Below are 20,698 nucleotides of genomic sequence, written 5' to 3' on the forward strand. Positions count from 1 at the left end.
AGTGTAAATGGTCTTACACTTCTATGAGAGACTAATAAGCTGAAGGTACACACACACACACACACACACACACACACCCAGTACAACAGCATTATGCATAACATAAGGACAACTGGGCAAGGAATAACTTATTAATGAATTCACAAAATTAAATTCTTCAACATTCAAAATAAAGAGGCTCATAAATCATCAATGGTCACCTGATCACATAACCAGGCTGCTACAAAGCATTTGGCAAAGAAAAGGAATTATACAGCATGATAAGCTAGTAGCTTTCAATAACAAATGAGCAAAAGCATCAGACAAAACTAAAAGTAGAGAGCTTACCTCCAGCTGGAAAGTAGGGACTTCATTATACACCCTAACAAAAATCTCGCCTACAATAAGTTCTTTGGCATGATCACTATAGACAAATTCTGATCCATAAGTTTTGTCACAATCACCCTTTTTAAAAAATAAAACAGACTGTTAGATATGAATCAGAATCATTAATGTCTGGCTTATAAATCTATCCACCTATTCAGCCTAACAACTTAACAGATAAATAACTTAAAAGACTCATTCATTTCCAAGAGAGAAAAATGTGCTGGGACACACAAACAGCACTCATTGCAATTGTAAGGGTTAGTAACCAGTAATATGGACGCTGAAACAGGCATACAGCTTTTATTTTCTAGTCCAAAAGTAAATGAACTCATTTTAAAATTTCAAAAGATCACAGAGGTCAGCCAATAAAGTGTCTTAGAGCTAGCTGGTGCTCATAAAGCAAATATGACACTTGGCTCTTCTCACTCCACTCAGTAGACATTTGGCCTAGTTGAATATGGGGTAACAGAGCTAAGAAATGAACACATTTGGACTGGTTTGAAAAAGTAATATATTAAATGACGTGTTGGAAAACAGGGTCTCTGAATAAATAGCTTGACAGATCAAGAAGAGTTTCCATTGAAGGAAAAGGAAGAAGACAGAAAAAAGGAATGGGAGAGCCCTGAACAGGTGGCTCAGTTGGTTGGAGCATCGCCCCGTACACCAGAAAGGTTGTAGGTTCAATTCCCAGTCAGGGCACATACCTTGGTTGTAGGTTTGATCCCTGGTCATGCACATATGGGATGCAACCAATTGATGCTTCTCTCATCTCTCTCATTCTCTCTCTCTCCACCTCTCTAATACCAATAAAAACATATCCTTGGGTAAAGATTAAAAATAAATGGCCCTGGCTGGTTTGGCTCAGAGGTCAGAGCATCGGCCTGAGGACCAATGAATCGCGGGTTCGATTCAGGCCAAGAGCAAGTACCTCGGTTGCAGCTCGTCCCCGGCCCTGGTCGGGGTCATGTGGGAGGCAACCAGTCAATGTGTCCCTCTCACGTCGATGTTTCTCTCTTTCTCTCCCTCGTTCCCACTTTATCTGAAGAAAAATGGAAAAGTATCCTCAGGTGAGGACTAGAATAAATAAATAAATAGGAATGGGAAGAAAAAAGTCCCAGTGAAGATTAAGGTTGAAGTTATATAGAATTTAGTTTGGAATAAAATAATATGTAAAAGTATACAATAAATTGTAAAGTGTTAAAGAAACAGGTGTTATATGTCTCTCTGATAAAACAATGGGCAATATAGAAAAGCATGACTTGTTTTCCCTAGCTCTGCAATTCTCAAAACTTCCATCTATAAAGCATTTTGAATGACCATCATAAAATGAGTTAAAAAACAAATTTTGAATAATTGAGGACATAACAGTGATGGTTACTCTTTAAGAAATACCAAATTCACAAGCATAATTATCTTTTAAACCATCAAGACCCAACTAGCTAGTATATCTATTGCCCAGGCTCTCTCCTTATTTCCCATCCTTTTGTTGTTGTTTTTAATGGTTTAACAGCTTTTCCACTGGAAGGTGTCAGAATAGGAGAAATTATTCAATTTTGATACCAAAAAGCAATTTTGATTTATTGGGGAAAAAGAGGGTGAAGAGAACAATTAAAGCAGGGCTTCTGGGAACAAAAACTAAAATAGAAGACCGCTACAGGTAAGTGGTACAAAACAACAACAAAAAATCCTAATGTATTATTAAATACAGTAAGAAGTGGTCTTAAATAGACCAAATATCAGGTGGCAAAAAGCTACATAAAGGTTTAACACCAAATGGAGAAACAATGGGCTTCTGTTTTATTAATACTAAGTTACATTTCCAAGATTCCATCAGAATAAGTTACCTAAGAAATTTGTAAAACAGTAACTTACTTTTTTAATCATGTTTTCTTGTTGGGAGTCAAGAAATTCAAGTAGTTCTGCCCTTGTGGAATTGTTCCATATCAAATAGGGGTTCTCTGTGTTGCTGTTAAGCATCTTCAAAATCTAGGAGACAGAGTAAGTTGTGAAACATTTAGAAAAATATATTGAAGTTATTGTGTATTAAAATTATCTAATACATTTGGTAATAAGCACTTTAAGTATAATGGAGCTCAATAATAAGTATTTCAATAATTCTAACAAGTTTGATAATATTATCCATTTGCATCTGAGAAAAATCAAGGCTCAGAGACGGCAAATTATTTGTCCCAGGTCTCACAATCCTTAAGTGGTGAAATGTGGATTATACTTTGAATCTGTTTGACTTCACATTAACATTGGCTCTGCTTTGGTGAAGGTTACACAAGATACTCTGAGTTAAAGCATTTAATAAATACTCAGTAAACATAAGCTTAAAAGGAATCATACTGCCTTTATACACTTATATTTGAAGACAATATCTAGGTCTTAATAAAGCATACTTCTAGGAAGGAAGATAAAATGTATGGGCAGAGTCAGTTCCGATTTTCTTGGCCAAGCCCCTATTAAATGCTGCAGGAAGGTCCTGGCCGGTTTGGCTCAGTGGTTAGAGCGTCGGCCTGCGGTACAGAGAGACCCGGGTTTGGTTCCCACTAAGGGCACGTACCTCGGTTGCAGTTTGTCCCCGGCCCTGGTTGGTCATGCGGGTGGCAGCCACTCGATGTGTCCCTTCACATCGATGTTTCTCTCTCTCTCCCTCCCACTCTATCTGAACAAAAAATGGAAAAATGTCCTCGAGTGAGGATAAAAAAAATAAAAATAAATAAAAGCTGCAGGAAGTAGTTCTGCAGACACAGCTTATGACTGCTTCCCGATCCAGTGTGCTTCCAGTTGTTTAGCTCTCCTCAGTTGTCAATATACACAGAAATATTTGACTCTCTTTTCTATATGTTTTAGTAAAATTTTTTTTACAATGTACATTTGCAGAGCTCTACGCCAAGAGGAAAGCAGAGGGTTATTACTCCCATTTTATACAAAGATACCCAACTCTTGTTCTCAAAATGTTATGTAAAATGATTGAAAAAAAAAAATACATCAGTAGGAAAACTGTAAAACTTTGAGAACTAGCAGTTTAAAATACGCATTTAATAAGTACAGATAGAGTTCAGGCCAGGTTTTGAAATGCTATTGTGTTGTTGTTTTTTTGCTGTAGTAATCAACAACTTGCTAGTTTTCCATCAGAAAACCCATCATGTTAATAAACACGAAGTCCAGAAAAGAATGAAGATCAAGAGTGACGCTCTTCCATCTTATTCAGGGGCGCCAAAACACAACGCCCAGCACCAAAACCAGACCCAATCAGATTGGACTAAAAACAAATAAGCTGTTTATAAATTCTAAAAATACTGTACATTTAGAATTCTGAGGACTTTTTTCCTTACAAAAGCATTAGATAATCATTAGAGAACACAAAATAATATAAAAACAGCCTACAATTCTGCCATCCAGAGATGACTACACCTAACATATTGGTACAGATCCATCCATCCTTTCACTTCTTTTTTTAATACAAAAATGAGATTTAGTCTTTTCACTTGAAACAATCTAAACATCTTCTAATGCCTTTCAGTAAACCTTTACAATTTAAGGCATCACAGTAGTCTAATGAATTTCAATATGTTAATTCTCTCATGCTACATTCATAGGTTGTTTTTCAGTGATCCTCACAAAAGAGGTCAAAAAAGTTGGAAGATCTGCCATGTTTGTACTTATTTTTGTCATGAATACATGTGAGTGTGTGGACTTACTTGGGATTTCAAATCTATGTCTAAATAAGTTATAACTTATGAGACCAAGCTAAAAATAGACTCTGGGACACCTGACTCCCAGTCCTCTGCTCATTGTGAAACACCATTCTAACTTCGCTCTCTTGTCCTATCCCTATGTGACTCAAGCTTAGTTAAGAATTACTGTGGGCCCTGGCCAGTTCTGCACAGTGGTTAGAGCGTTGGCCTGCAGACTGGAGAGTTCCGGGTTTGGTTCCTGCTAAGGGCACGTACCTCGGTTGCAGTTTGTCCCTGGCCCTGACTGGGGTCGTGTGGGTGGCAACAAACACTCGGTGTGTCTCTCTCACATCGATGTTTCACTCTGTCCCCCAACCCAACTCTATCTGAAGATAAATGCAAAAATGTCCTCGGGCAAGGATTAAAAAAAAAAAAAAAAAAGAATTATTGTGGCTATGTATGGCCGGGTGGCTCAGATGGTTGGAGTGTTGTCTCATGCACCAATTCCCGGTCAGGGCATGTATGGGATGCAACAGGTCGATGTTTCTCTCTCTCTCTCTCCCACTTCCTTCTCTTTCTAAAAACCAATTAAAGAAAGAAAAAAAAAGAAATATCCTTGGGTGAGGATAAAAATAAAAATAAAAGAATTATGGTGGCTCCACAACTGAGGAAAATGAAGTTAATTTATCCCTATAGAAAGTCTGGGCTTGTAAAGACATCACTAGCATCAACCCACAATAAACTGAAATTCTTGGGAGAACATGCACATAAACATTTTCAATTTTTAGGTTTGTTACAGCAATCAACTTTGTTATGTTCCTGTGTTATTTAAAGTATCTTGCAATATTCATCAAAACTCATCGAAACCCAGGCTATCTCTGAAACATACCTCAGTAGCACTAACCACAGCAAGTTTTCTAGCAATGTAGGGTGTCAGCATGCCGGACAAACTTTTCCTTATGGTTGGATTTTCTGGGGTTGCTTGTTCTTCAGGCAGATACCCTCCAAGGCGACTGAGAGCACGAACACTCAGTTTGGCAAGGCTATTGGCTACTTCCTGTTTAAAAAATTTAAGACATTAAAGTAAATAACACATAGATAACACAATAACCTTATAAACTCTAACGGTATGGAACATATTTTAAAAGCAGAGAGTAAATAACCAAAAAAAGAAAAAAAGGCACAGATAACTGGAAGAAGTACATTTGAGAGTGGGGAGAAGAGGAACAAGCAGGTGGATCTGACTGTTAAGGGTACATACTAATAATGATATGAATAATGAATGACAGTGAATAGGAAAGTGGAGACAGAAAACAGCATCTGTAAAATTCAGGTAAGCACTCAAGTGTTTTTGGGGAACTAGCCCCAATAATATCATTTTACTTCCCTGTGTTACAAAACCGTAATTTTGCAATCATAAAGGTGATGCTGAGTAATCAAGAAAAGATTAAGTTATGCCCAGTATATGCTACTACAAATTCCCTTGCCTTGAATCCCTTCAGCATAAATGGTTAAAAAAAGTAAGATAAAAGAATAGTTTGGAGGCTTAAAAAGCAATAAACTTAGTTATTTTAGAAAAACAATTTATGCCTTGAGGGTTCTGAATAGCTGAAGCTTTGCTTCACATTAACCTATGCTATGGGTTCAAATGCAATATTAAAGCAGTGTTAAAGTTACCTGTTGGTTTGTTTCTTCGCTTTTCTGAATGCCACTCTCTTCTAGTGTGTAGTCATAATTAAAGAGATAGCCAAGTATATGCCACAAAATTCCAGCCTGAAATAGGTGTGTCTGTAGCCAGAAATCCACAGCAAAAGAACTGACACATTCTACCCCAAGAGCGGCCACCCGTGGAATACTCTGAGAGAATAAGAATAATGGAATTAGAGTTACAAAGAAGCTCCAAGAGAAACTGGATGTGAATATATGCCAAGATAGCTATCTTATTATGCAAAATATTTACCTCCTCTTATGTTTCTACTTCCAATTTAAATCTGAATCCTATATCCTTTAGAGCCTACAATTAAAGGTGACCTTGGCAAAACACAGAATTACTATCTCTGAGGCTAGTGCCCAAATACTCTTCATTTCATTTCTTGAAGTTTTAATTTTTAAAAAGAGTGCCCTGGCCAGTTTGGCTCAGTGGTTAGAGTGTCGGCTCACAGACCAAAGAGTCTTGGGTTCAATTCTGGTCAAGGGCACGTATCTGCGGTTCGTCCCCAATCCTGATCAGGGTCATGCGGGAGGCAACCAGTCGGTGTGTCCCTCTCAAGCGGATGTTTCTCCCTCCCTCCCTCCCACTCTATCTGAAGATAATTGGAAAAATAGCCTCGGATGAGGATTAAAAAAACAAACAAGCAGTGACAAGGCATTAACAGCATCTCACAGGCTAATGAACTTGTTTATCAATATCTTTAGTGCAGGTATATGAATTTAGTTCTTTATATCAGAGTTTGTTCTTACTAAATAGTTCTAAGAATATACATATAGTTGAAGACATATTTTCATCAGATCCCTTGTTTCTGGATAACTTAGTCCAGCATCAGCGCCCTAACCCTGTTCTATTCCAATACAACTCTCACTCTGCCCAGTCAACTAAGAAATCTCTCCTTCCCTCAGCAGTACTGGATTAGGAGGAAACAGTAAGTTCCCAGAACCCCAAAGACTTTCTTCCCACAAGGCAGTGACTTGGCTAAGTTTCAGGTTCTATGTGGTCCTTTACTTTCATTAGATTTATTTAGTGTAATCTCTCTTTCTTCTCTATCTTTTTCTTAATGTTCAGAGAGACCCATTTCTCTTTAGCTATGTCACTCTAGTCTCTTTCCTTGTGGGCCAGCTTAGGAATAAAACCCTTCATTTATAGCAACACTTTTGTGAAAAATCCTATTATAGATCCAAATAATTTACTTAAAAATAATTAGGGATTCGCCCTGGCCTGGTGGTTCAGTTAGTTGGAGTACTGACCAGTACACAAAAAGGTTGTGCGTTCGATTCCTGGTCAGGGCACATGTCTGGGTTTTGGGTTCAATCCCTGGTCAGGGCATGTGCAAGAGGCAACCAATTAATGTTTTCCTCTCACACTGATGTTTCTCCCCACCCTCCATAAAAATCAATGAAAATATATCCTCAGGTGAGAATTAAGATAATAACAACAATTTGGGGAAAACAACTTGTTTATAAATTGGAAACTGGCTATTTGAAAAGAAAACTCATTGCTGACTCTATCCAGAAAGCATTAAAGATATAAACTCTACCTTGCCCTGGTCCATTTGGCTCAGCGGTTAAAGCATCACAGCCCGAGGACTGAAGGGTTGTGGGTTTGATTCCCAGTCAAGGGCACATTCCTGGGTTGCAAGTTTGATCCCCAGCCCCGGTCAGGGTTGTGCGGGAGGTAATCAACCAATCTGTTTCTCGCTCTCTCTACCTCTCCCCTTCCTTCTCTTCCACTCTATCCAAAAAGAAAAAAGAAAAAATATCCTTGGGTAAGGATTCACAACAACAAGATAAACTCTACCTTGCCAAAATATAGCACCCGGCAGAGATCCTTGATGATGCCAGGCATTTCTGTGATCTTCTCTCGGCACTCTTCAAACTGAGCAGCCACACTATAGCATTTGCTTATGTGTCCACACACCTGCAGAAAACACAACAGAGCAAATGAAAGTCACATGTACATTCCTTGCTTAAGGCAGTGGGAATCAAATCAGCAAAGATTTGTGAATAATGCCTAAGGATATATATTAAATCACTAGTGTTTCTGGTTAAGATTTCCTTTAGATGCAAGGTTGGCACATCAGGGCCACTCTGGTACATGGGCCAAATGGATCATGGCCTGTTTTTATATAGCCAGGGAGCTATGAATGGTTTTTACATTTTTAAAGAGTTATTAAAAAAATATATATATACACATACATATATGTAAATATATATATATATAACCCCCCGCCCACCAAATGAGACTGTATGTAGCCTGAAAGCTTCAAATGTTTACTCTCTGGCCCTTTTAAAAACAGTCTACCAACCTCCAGGTTAAAATGTTTTTGTCTAGCGTATTAACATTGTAGAATCAGAGTTCTATTTATGCACTGCTCTTCAAAGTAGAGGATGAAACTCTAAAAGCCTCTACTCAATTGTTTTATATTCTAAATTTTGCTGGCATAAAGGGCCACATAAAAAGATGCATTCTACAATGATCTTAATGAATTCCTGATGGGTTTTCTATCAAAGAATTCAACTATTCTAAACATAACAGAAAATAAGATAATTACAATACTAGAAATGGGGGATGAGGCAGAAAAAGAAATTAGGAAGGGGGTGGAAGATAAGTGAAATAAGAATGGTAAAATGGCAAATATTTGAAATTGGATAATAGGGACAATAAGGGTTCATTATATTACTCTCTACTTTAAGAAAAATAAAGCCAATAGATGACAAGTGATTTAGTGCAGTGGTTCTTAAAGTGATACACAGACCATCACTAGTACCTCTGAATCTGATGAGAAAGCATATTCTTAGGCCCTCTCACTCCAGACCCACTGAATAAGAAACTGTGGGCAGGGGATGGGGAGGTGATGCTCAGCAACCCATGATTTATAGAGCCCCCCAGGTGGTTCTCATAGATGTTCAAGTCTGAACTACAGGCACAGTATACTTTTCTTGGAAACATACATTTTAGCCTCACCTGTACTGACATGTCACTTGGTTTACTAGAACGATTCAAGACAGCCACACAGCGACTAAATGCCTCTTGTAACACCTGCAGAGAAAGCCAGCCAGTCATTAAGCTCCCATTCTGATTTGAAGTCTGAAAAGCCTTTTCTAGTAGAAATAAAATATTAATAACCCTTCAATATTAGATACTCGGTTAAGTAAATGTTTGCTCAATTAATTTGTTAAATAAACAAAAGACCCCTAAAAGTTTCTTTTTAAGTAGTCCCAATAGGCTACTTTGTAAACAATATTAAGTTTTTATAATTTTATTTATAAAATTTTTTTTTCCTTTATTGATTTTGAGAGAGAGAGAAGAAGAGAGAAGGAGATCGAGATAGAAACATCAATGAGAGAGAACACTGATTGGCTGCCTCCTGCATGCCCCCTGCTGGGGATCAGACCCACAACCTGGGCATGTGCCCTGACCGGGAATCAAACCAGCGACCTCTTGGTGCATGGGTCGATGCTCAACCACTGAGCCACACTGGCCAGGCTAAGTTTACCAATTTTTAATCTAATACTCTCCGATTCATATTATGAAATAAAGCTCCATTTCTACCTTTAATTTTGGTACTAGAATATAGGGAAATAACACTGTTATCTGTTGGCATAAGTTAAACAAACTTATCAACTGCATTTGTACTTGGTGAATTCTCTATTGCCAAGAGTCTAAAATGTGCCTAAATACTAGCTTGAAGGTCAACACAAAGGTCATTCCATATTACCTCAATTCCATTTTCCCTTCGGAGCTCTTCAGCATTGAGGGCTGAGCAGTTGACCGTGTGGAAAGCCAGCTCTACTGCAGCAGGCAACAAAGGTGATTCTTTTGAGAAAAGGAGGTCATCTGAAGTTTCCATTGTTATGGTCCTAATCAGCATGGGGTATCCTGCATATTTATAAGGCTGTAAATCTGAAATAAGCAAAGGTTAGTGTTGGGAAAAAAACAAACAAAACAAAAACTGATCATGCTATGTCTCCTAATTTTAGCTTATAAAAAGAAATTAAAACGAGTATAAATCCCTTGGATCTTTTCTTTTCTAGCAAACTTGTTTTGTTTAATTTCTCTAAAATGTTTCCACTAGTAATAGAGTATTTTCTGGTAGATTAACTGAATTTACTGTTTGATCTTTTGCAGAATACTGACGTTCTATTTTGTCCATGTGATCTTTGTTAACGTTGCACCTGATCATAGACAGCAAGACATGGCCAACACACCAGAGACTGTATTAACAATCATGATATTCATACTTCTTTGTTAAAGAGAGAGTGAGAGATTTAAGTGAGTATTTTATATTCAACTTTCTGAATAACAAGTGTACTTTTTTTTTAATCCTCACCCGAGGACATTTTTGCATTTATCTTCAGATAGAGCAGGAGGGAGAGAGAGAGAGGAAGATAGAGAGAAACATCAATGTGAGAGAGACACATCGAGTGGTTGCCACCCACACGACCCCAACCGGGGCCGGGGACAAACTGCAACCGAGGTATATGCCCTTAGCGGGAACCGAACCCGGGGCTCTGGTCTGCGGGCCAACACTCTAACGACTGAGCCAAACCAGTCAGAGCATTTTCTTTCTCTTGCACCAATTACTGTAAAATGAACATTTAAAAATACTGAATATAATTTGTTCTAGAAATACAAAAGAGAAATAAATTATTAACTGTATTTGGCTAATTTCATGTCTTGGTAAGTAAATTTAAAGGTGAAAGTAAAAATGTACAGATGTCCAACTGCCCTGTTCTTTTCATGAACCTCTAAGGTAGGAATATGTAAATCAATTGGCTATAACTTTATAAATGCCTCTATAATCCCACTTGAAATCAGCATAAAGCTTTTGATTTTTGAGTATGACCAATAATCTGCCTTAAATGAACTCATTTCTAAAATGGTTTTTTAAAAAAGCCCCCTACAACTGGTCCTAGTAATCCTAAAACATACATGTATTTATGTGGTAAGAAAAACAGTGAATAGCCCTGGCCAGCATGAACCAGTGGTTAGAGCGCTGGCCTGCGCACCAGAGGGTCAGGGGTTTGATTTCCAATCAAGGGCATGTACCTGAGTTGCAGGTTTGATCCCCAGCCCTGGTTAGGGTGCACATGAAGGTGTCTCTCTCGTATTGATGTTTCTCTCTCCCTTTCATTCTCCCTAAAACTCAATGAAAAAAATATCCTCTGGTGAAGATTAACAAAAACAAAAACAACAACAAAAAACAGTGAATACATTTTAAGCCTATCAGATCGGGTATCCCACCCCAGAACTCACTGGGTATAAACCCCCTTGAGAAAAGTGAAAAACGAAGCCTGAGAAAACATTCTGACCTTGATAACAAAGCAATGGTGAGCCACAACTGCACCTCACCTTGTGGCTAGTGTAGTTATCAGCCATTAAAAAATAACCAATGATTTGAAAAAGATGTCTTTAAATACATTCTGATTAGTAATAAATGCCATATAACTAAATGTTTACAAATATGTTCTGTTTAATTCATATGTAAAAGTGAATCAATTAGACACTACTCTCTAATGACTCAATTGCTAGATCCCCATGTTGTCCCCTCCAATATGTACTTAAACTTAAACTTCACTTGTCCTCAATTACCCAACAATCCACCTGCTTATGTCAGATCCACCAGTCTCCACTTTTCTCCCAACATCACTCTATAGAGCAAATGGATCTACCTACCACTTGGTGCTATAAGCCAAGTTCAGTCCCCAAGCCAACTGCCATATTGAACCTAACTCACCACCACAAAGTCTTAAGGTTTCAACATACTCCCAGCTTTTTGACTGCCACTGTTAGGGTTACTGCAAATAGCCTACAAACATTCTGCAAATTCCCAATAACTCTGTATCCTGCAATCACAACTACTTAATCTATGTAACAGTGTTTTTCAAACTGAGGGTCCTGACAGCTACCACAGGAAATAAGATGAGAGGTATATAATCATTTGAAAAGTTTCTACTGCTTTTTAAGACCAAAACACTCTTGGCATTTTTAACGATTAGAGGCTTTTAGAGTCATGATGGACAGAGTCTTTTTGTATGTGATTTAAGAACACCGATCAATCCCTGAATCAAACACTGCCAGATCAATTTTAGATCTCATTTGGTATGTTTGCTGCTAAAAGGCTAAACAGAAAAAATAACCAAGTATCTCCACAGGAGGAAAATGTCCTTCAGGAAGGAATAATGCCAACTTTTTGGAAATGCAAAATACTGAAAAACACAGCTAAGAAATGGAAGGTATAAAATAAACACCATTTTGGGCCTCCCTATGAAATTACTCTTTTGCTGTATCTAAAATACAATTTTAAGAGCCTTTGCAATAATAATTATAAATCTATTAAATACACTGTAGAAACAAATAACATGGTAGAATTAGCTGGAGGATAAATAAAAATTTGAAAACAATACATGCCTTACCTTCTTTATGACGGTTGAAGAGAATGCTCTGCGTTTTCAGAATTAAAATTATATTCTCTGGATCTGGTCCATCCACTATTTTTGCTGATTTGGTGCATAAAAATTCATATGCTTTATTTACTTTTTCAAACATATCCTGTATGTAACCAGAAATAATTAATTTCTAATTTGGGACATCTCAAATCACAACTAAAACAGAATGTTGGTTATTATTTTGTTTTGTTTTGCTGTATATGAAGGAATTCATTCCAACTGTACCCTAGCTGGATAACTTTTAAGGTGAATTCTCCCCATCCCCAAATAGCTATTCAATGACCTCAATACCATTTACTGAAAATGTCTTCCTCAATGATTTATACCATCAGTATATTAAATTGCTATAACTAGAGATAAGTTTCTGAATTATTATAAAATAATTATAAGAACTACTATTTATTGAGTACTACGGCAGGTTCTATACTAAGTGCTTTATATACATTATCTCATTTAATCCTCAAAACAGCCATGTGAAGTGTTGTACCATTATTATCCTCATTTTTCAGATGTTAAATCACAAAGTCAATTGGTGATAGAGCTAAGACACCCAGATCTAATTCCTAAATCCATGCTCATAAACTATTACATTATATTATGTTCCTTGATCTATTATGTTGATTCTTGTAGCAGTTAACCTATTTACTGTAGTAGCTTTACAGAGTATTACAACATCCGGTAGGTTAAGTCTAGCAATTTAATAACTGATTCCAAGTTTCTTACCATCTTGGCTTGTCCTCTCGCCCCGACGAATCTGAGTTGCTAAAATTTTCTCAGAACCATCCCAGGCTTTTGACTTAAAATGTATTGAACATATAAAAGTGGCATCTTGCCCGGCCGGTGTGGCTCAGTGGTTGAGCGTCGACCCGTGCACCAGGAGGTCGCTGGTTCGATCCCCAGTCAGGGCACATGCCCAGGTTGCAGGCCCGATCCCCAGTGGGTGGACATGCAGGAGGCAGCCAATCAATGTTCTCTCTCATTGATGTTTCTATCTCTCTCTCCCTCTCCCTTCCTCTCTAAAAATCAATAAAGAAAAATAAATAAAATAAAAGTGACATCTTTTCAATGCTGTCTTACCATTCAAGAATTCTGTCTGTTTCTACAAACAACAGTGAATTTGAAATCAGTGAAAACTGCTCCAAATTTCCAACAATAAACTATCAGTTCTAGTTTTAGTGGTTCTTATCTGATTTCTTCTTTTATGAATTGGTATTTTAATAGAAAGCTGGAAGAGGCAGAATCAAGGAATTCTGGCAGCAGATGACTTTAAATCTGAACCACAATTTCCACTTTTAGTTAGATATGAAATTGGATGTTATTAGAAAAAAAATTTACACAAAGCTATCTGGATGGGAATGGCATCACCTACAAATGAGTTAAATTCAACCATAATCCTAACTTGCAATTATTCTTTTTTTTTTTTTTATCCTCACCCAAGGACATTTTTCCATTTTTTGTTCAGATAGAGAGGGAGGGAGAGAGAAGAAGAGAGAGATAGAGAGAAACATCGACGTGAAAGGGACACAGTGAGTGGCTGCCTTCCACACAACCCAACCAGGGCCAGGGACAAACTGCAACTGAGGTACGTCCCCTCAGCTGGAACTGAACCCGGGTCTCTCTGGACCGCAGGCCAATGTTCTAACCGCTGAGCCAAACCGGCCAGGGCATAACTTTCAATTATTCATGTGAGTGCCGATTAGAGCTAATTCTCAAACAGATGTGGGTAAGGAGAGAATAAAATCCCTAAATTACTAGTCTCAAAGGGCAGTGCTTCTGGTAAACTGAGGGAGGGATGTTCATGCAGAAAACAAGGGCTAGAAGTTAAACACCCTGGGCATGTATCAAGAGGCAGATACTCGCACAGAGGATGAGTACATCTGCTCTCTGTCTAAAACAGTAATGGAGAAAAAGGAAGTCAACCCAAAAGCCTTAATTTCTCTGGAACGCAGGCCGACACTCTAACCACTGAGCCAAACCAGCCAGGGTCAAAAGCCTTAATTTCAAAGGCAGTACATACCCTCCCTTCTGGATTCTTATCAGGGTGGTACTTTTGTGCAAGTCTGAAGTAAGCTTTTCTGATCTTGCTCTCATCGTGCCTGTTAAACAGGAAAATTGTTTTTTGAATACAGTAAAGTGCAAGAAAAAAATGTTTACACAGTCATCTAAAATGGCATTTTAAGAACCTTACTTTAATGTATATGATCATATATTAGGTGTCAAATCAAACCTAGTTAAATTTAAGATTATCCTTTTTATGTTATCTTTACACATAAAACATAAAACCTAAATTTCTCATATGCAAGGTTATCATTCATTTACAATTATAAAACGGCATTTGGGGTTTGAAGAACTAAGAAATTATTTTGGAAGTAATTTTCCAAAATATCACTCTGAACTATATAATTCTAAGTTAGAAATTCAGTCTATACCTAAGAAAATATATTTTAAACTATTTTCCTCTAACACATCTACTCTACTATAAAACTTCACTGATAAAGTGAATCTGCAGTGTTTCCTAAGCATCTGTCACTTAATGACTCCATCATATTGCTATAAAAATCTCTCCTCATGCATTACACAAACTGCAAGAGGAAGGGGAAAATAATACTGAGAATGACTCACGGTCCCTGTCCTTGAGGGAGATTAAGCACTTCGAAAGCATCATCTATTGACATTGTCGGTGGCTTCTTTTCTACTTCTTTCTTCCAAGCATCAAGAGTATCTTTTAGAAGCTTAACCTTAAAGACAGAGGATTAAAATTTGTATCTATTAAAATAAAACGATTTCAGAATATAATTTGCAAGCCACAAAGTTTGTGTGCTACATTTATTTAAATAGACATTTCTAAACTGTCCAATAGCTTTCTGAAACATAAATAACCAAAATCACCTTCTTAGCACTGTTAAATAGTTAGATAGCAAAGTATCGGTATATAGCTATATTCCTCTATTTTTAAAAAATGTTTTTATTAATTTTTTTAGAGAAAGAAGGGAAAGGGAGAGGGAAATATCGATGTGAGAGAGAAACATCAATCAGCTGCCTCCTGCATGCCCCCTACTGGATATCGAGCCCACAACCAGGGCATGTGACCTGACTGGGAATCAAACTGGCAACTGACTTTTCGGTGCATGGGATGACTCTCAACCAACTGAGCCATTCCAGCGAGGGTTATTTTTATTTTTTTCTTAATCCTCACCCAAGGAAACTTTTCCATTGATTTTAGATAGACTGGAAGGGAGGAAGGGAGAGAGACAAACATTGACGCAAGAAAGACACATTGATAGGTTGCCTGCTGCATGACCTGAACAAGGGCCAGGCACTGAACCCGCAACCCAGGTACGTGCCCTTGACTGGGAATCGAACCTGTGACCCTTCAGTCTGAGGGCTGATGCTCTAACCACTGAACAAACCAGCCAGGGCCAGCCAGGGCTATTTTTAAAGTGTTATTTGTTAAAGAAATGTTCACAAAGTACAGAACATTTTGAAATTATTAGACAGTATGTTTTAGTAAGAAAAAAAAAGCAGTATATAGTAGCATCTTCTCAAGGTGATCCAGCACAGTTACTGGTATGCAGGCATTCAAACAAAGGGATGGTGAACACAAGGGTGTATGGGTAGCAGGTGAGAAGAGAGCTAACATTTACTGCATGCCTATATATCAAGGAACTAGGTGCTTTACAGATGTAATTATTGTATAAAATCTGAATGAATAAAAACACTGAGATTTTGAGAGATAGCTACATGTTTCCCAGTTCACAAGTGATAGAACTGGATTCAAACCCAGGTCTGACTAAAAAGCCCATACTTTTTCAAATCTCATGTTGACTCCAGAACAGGAGCAGAGTCTACCTGCCTTCACGTAGAGCACTATAAAGAGTCAGTGCCTGGTGGTACAAATGGCAATTGTTCCGAAATCTTTTGATGGTAAAGACAATGAATGGTATACTCTCTGCTACAATAATAGTCCAACAATGGGCAGCCAGGCCTACTTTATTCCAGGCTTCCAGTAGATATCCAAGGGCTCAAGCTGGAGTGGTCCCAAGGGCACTGTGGGCAGTCAGGAAGTAGATACTACTATACAAATAAGCATGTCACACTTATTGCCCCACATGTGTGCCAAGAATTATGCCATTTTCATGTGAATTCTCACTTATCTCCCTAACTACCATATGAGATCACTGTTGTTGTAAAAACTAGTAGTACGTACTATTACCTTAACAGAGGCTCACAGAAGTCAAGCAATGTACTGAATGTTATATAACAACCAAACCAAGACTCCGTTCTACACTGCCTCACTCCAACATCTGTGAGCTTAATCAATCTACTATAAAGACAGGCTTCCACCAAGCTATTATAGTATACAACTGTGTTATACACATGAAATTAGTTTGTTTCCTTTCTGTCACAGAAGGTCAAGATTATAAAGTTCCTAACTCCCTCAAAAAAGTACCTTTCAGTTTGGTATGTACCCAAATATACTGAACTACCCACAGAGTTACACAGTGCTTAAAGTAAGGGGAAATACTTAAGGAAGCTATAATCTTTCTTACCATGAAAGGAAGAAATACCCAGAAGTTATTAGAGGCTATTTTTAATAGCCTACTTTAAGAAGGCACAAATTAAACTGCTAACTTACCGGATCTTTAATTGGCCAATCTGGAAATCGGAGTGTATCACAAAGTTGTTTGAGGTAATAAATATTACAAAATAGTTCATTTTCTAGTTGTGGATAGTTGATAATTGGGATGGGACAGTACTGGTAAAGTGCTCTCGTGTTACTCTGAAGACGAGGTGTGAAATCAGCAAGATGGGCAGCGATCTTCTCTATCATGAGGCGCCTATGATTATAAAAATCCCCAAGCATTATGAAGAAATTTGATTTTAAAGATAAGGTTAAGATAGGCAATCATGCAAGATAATTATATGGACCTTCTTTAAAGGAACTCAATTATTTAGAGTACCCTGAGTAACATTCTCACAGTATTCTAAACTTATTATGTAAAAACTCTCAATGGATATAAATGTATTAGTAATAGCTACCTACAAAGAAGACCAAAGAGAAAAAGGTTGATACTATCTGTCCTTTCTACTGAAAAATCAGTCGTGAGATGGTCAAATGGTATGAAATCTGCAGGCAGCATGTGGGCATAGCCAGGGAACTCAAATTAGTTATCACCCTAAAGCTCATTGCATGGTATTCATTTTTGTTAACTTACTATAATCTGGGATCTGACACTCAGCTAAGCAGAAATTTTATTTCATCAGTACTCAGAGAATTACATCTTTTAGATGGGGGATGCATATTTTAATCGATTTCAGAAGAAAAGTAATACATAGAAAAACTGTGTTTTAAACTTACTTATATTCCTATATATTTCCCCCCCAAAATATGACTATCATACACAGAATATAATCAAACTGGTGGCTAGTACATGCCAAGCCACAGGTCAACCCATGGGAGAATCCAAATGATAACCAGCAGGTGGCACTGTGAGTGTGAAGTCAGCCAAAGGAGAGAGAAGGAAGATCAACTGCCATCCAGCTGAGAGGATTAAGGGGCTCTCCACAGAGGTGGCCTTGACACTGGAACTATGAAATGCCAAGTCTTTCCTGCACAGAGCCTGTCTGAACACTGACACTTGCTTCTGGGTTTCTCCTTTTTCTAGTTTCCATAGGCATTCTCTTTCTAATTAAGGACATTTGATAGGAATGCTAACCTCCAGGTTAAGGTCAAATGTTCTGGCTATGGAGCCCTCATTCTAAAAGGATTTTGAATATCTCTGTTCTGGTCCACTTTATGTGGGCATAGTTTTTAATTAGTGAAGTAGAATTTGATTTCCAAATACCAAAGAAGTGTGTCTTGATTTTATCTCCACACAGTCCATAAATATATATATTAGGTCACTGCCTAGTTATACCAGTTCTACAAACTGACTTAAGCACCACGGGTGACAATAGGGTCTACCTTTAAATAAAGCTCTATTAAGGTCACAATAATTCTGTCAGTCATGTCAGAACTAAAAAAAAGCTTATGGCCTTGTCCCTTGATTTGGCACCAATGATGGTAGCTTTATATTATGTAACTAGTAAAAGCAGCGTAGGAATCAAACCAGACAGCAAGAGGCAAAAATGCTGAGTATAAAATACAACAAACTGACTACTTACCTCATTTCACTGCTCCAGATTGCTTCTGGAGTGTCAAATTCTCCAAGAAAAATCTCAGAAAACTTTTCAGGCTCATAATTTTCTAAGTAACAAACCATTGCTTCTGGTAGGATGTGCCCAAGTATACTTCTCTGAAAAATATCTTGTCCTTTTGTCTTTAAAACAAAACAAAATTTAGTCAGAAACACTATCTTTCAATTTTCTGGTGAACATTTAAGAGAACTCTAACAAATTGCTTTTGTGCTTTGGAAATTTAGATAGAAACATGGCTAAATGTGAAGTGAAAGGTTTCTGGTATGAACTGGCTTGGCAAGAGCCCCACGGTGGAACTAACACCCTCCAGCCCTGCAGCAGTCTTAACCTGCTCAGGTGTCAGGGCTGCCAACTGGCCTGTGACCATGCATAACAATAATGGACAACACAAGGAACACGTAAGAGATTAACATCAATTATTCTGTTACACTGTTGGCTGCAGTTCCCACCTGTACCTGTTTCTGTTTTCAAAAACAAGTAAATCCAGAAAATCAAGATCTTGTTTTTGTTTTTTGGTTGTTTTTTTTGTTTGTTTTTTTTTTTGGTACGTGCCCTTAGCGGGAACCAACCCCGGGACTCTCTGGTCTGTAGGCCGAGGCTCCAACTGCTGAGCCAAACCAACCAGGGCCAGAAAATCAAGATCTTAAAGAGGCTGTTCTCATGAAGGGTGGCTAGGATTTAGCTTAAAATTTTCTATTCAAAGTACAATTAACTGTATTAAAAACTCCAGATTCTCTGGCAAGCCAAATGGAGTCAGGGTAATGAACACACTTAATCATACTAAAATTTTAAACTAATTTCTTTGCCTGATGGAAATAAAATCCTAAAGACAATAAGAACTTCTCTTATTTCCTTCTAGGCAAAATGAAGCTGTTTCATTTCTCTAGAATCTGACAGAGAGACAGGGGTAAAAACCCAGACATGGTTTTACCACTTAGTACAAAAAAAATTAGATTATGAATATTCTTCAGGCCTTTTGCTAATAATATAAGCCATAAATTTACTATCTGTTAAACTTTTGGGTGAAAAATTGCTTGTTCTGTTCTTTACAATACTATTACTTAATAATTCCAGCATCCAGAGTTCTGCTATAAACAAACACTGTTTTGTTGTAGTTATTCAAAATATTGTTAGGTGAAATGACATATATAATTTCTCATATAAAATTTGAAAAAAGATTATATATACATAACTGTACACACTAAAAGGAAAAAATAATTATGCCCCAAATGCCTGAAACCACATTAAGGTTTCATTAGAGGCATTTTAAAAAAACTTTTATATTTTAATTTTCTATAAGCTATAAAAATTACATCAACATAGGCATTATTGCCCTGGCCAATTTGGCTCAGCGGTTAGAGCGTCGGCCTGCGGTCCGGAGAGACCCGGGTTCGGTTCCCACTAAGGGCACGTACTTCGGTTGCAGTTTGTCCCCGGCCCTGGTTGGTCGTGCGGGTGGCAGCCACTCGATGTGTCCCTTCACGTCGATATTTTTCTCTCTCTCTCCCTTCCTCTCTCTCCCTCCCACTCTATCTGTACAAAAAATGGAAAAATGTCCTCGGGTGAGGATAAAAACAAACAAACAAACAAAAAAAAACTTAGGCATTATTTTAATATTATTAGACAAACAGATTATTTTCCAGGGTCTCACTGGCTACTCTATAAAACATGCAGTCTGATCTAGTGACATAACATTCCTTGGTTAGTCTCATAAACAAATGGTCTGGTTTTGATTTATTCTTCTTTTCGCAATAAAATCTGAAAACCAACAAACAGTCCATGTAAAAAGCCTAATGAAATTTGTAACACACTTCAGTTATGTGGTGACAATAAATACCTCTCCAAGTGGTACAAAGTTTCAGGTGGTCAAAGCTTCCTGAATAAGCCTCATATTTTTCTGGATTCCTACTTTTCCTCCTCAGTAAGATGACAAGAACACTTGAAAGCACCTAAAAATTTAAGTACTTCAAAAAAGAAACATCGCCCTGGCTGGTTTGGTTCAGCAGTTAGAGCGTCGGTCCGAGGACCAGTGAGTCGCGAGTTTGATTCCAGTCAAGGGCACATGCCTTGGTTTCGATTTGTCCCTGGCCCTGGTCGGGGTCCTGTCGGAGTCAACCAGTCAATATGTCCCTCTCACATTGATGTTTCTCTCTCTTTCCCTCTCTCCCACTCTATCTGAAGATAAACAGAAAAATTTCTTCGGCTGAGGATTAAAAAAATTAATAAAGTTGAAGCCGTACGGAATGTTATCTGATTATGTGAGACTCAGGTATATGATGAATTATTTA

At 37.8% G+C, this 20,698-nt stretch overlaps 1 protein-coding gene across 3 annotated transcripts in view; it reads right to left on the reverse strand.

Moving 5' to 3' along the window:
• Positions 1–20,698, reverse strand: part of DNAJC13 (DnaJ heat shock protein family (Hsp40) member C13) — a 117,099-nt gene that overhangs the window by 24,575 nt on the left and 71,826 nt on the right. For all 3 annotated transcript variants that reach the window (XM_036266123.1, XM_036266124.1, XM_036266126.1), the window contains exons 32-43: positions 18,378–18,532; positions 16,849–17,050; positions 14,835–14,950; positions 14,230–14,308; positions 12,180–12,315; positions 9,482–9,666; positions 8,728–8,802; positions 7,561–7,680; positions 5,727–5,906; positions 4,939–5,106; positions 2,239–2,352; positions 328–444 (exon numbers count right to left, since the gene is read on the reverse strand). In XM_036266123.1, the coding sequence (XP_036122016.1) occupies positions 328–444; positions 2,239–2,352; positions 4,939–5,106; positions 5,727–5,906; positions 7,561–7,680; positions 8,728–8,802; positions 9,482–9,666; positions 12,180–12,315; positions 14,230–14,308; positions 14,835–14,950; positions 16,849–17,050; positions 18,378–18,532 (1,647 nt within the window). The remainder of the gene's footprint in view (positions 1–327; positions 445–2,238; positions 2,353–4,938; positions 5,107–5,726; positions 5,907–7,560; positions 7,681–8,727; positions 8,803–9,481; positions 9,667–12,179; positions 12,316–14,229; positions 14,309–14,834; positions 14,951–16,848; positions 17,051–18,377; positions 18,533–20,698) is intronic.

This window comes from Molossus molossus, unplaced genomic scaffold, assembly GCF_014108415.1.
Source record: "Molossus molossus isolate mMolMol1 unplaced genomic scaffold, mMolMol1.p scaffold_m16_p_18, whole genome shotgun sequence".
NCBI classification, from domain to species: Eukaryota; Metazoa; Chordata; class Mammalia; order Chiroptera; family Molossidae; genus Molossus; species Molossus molossus.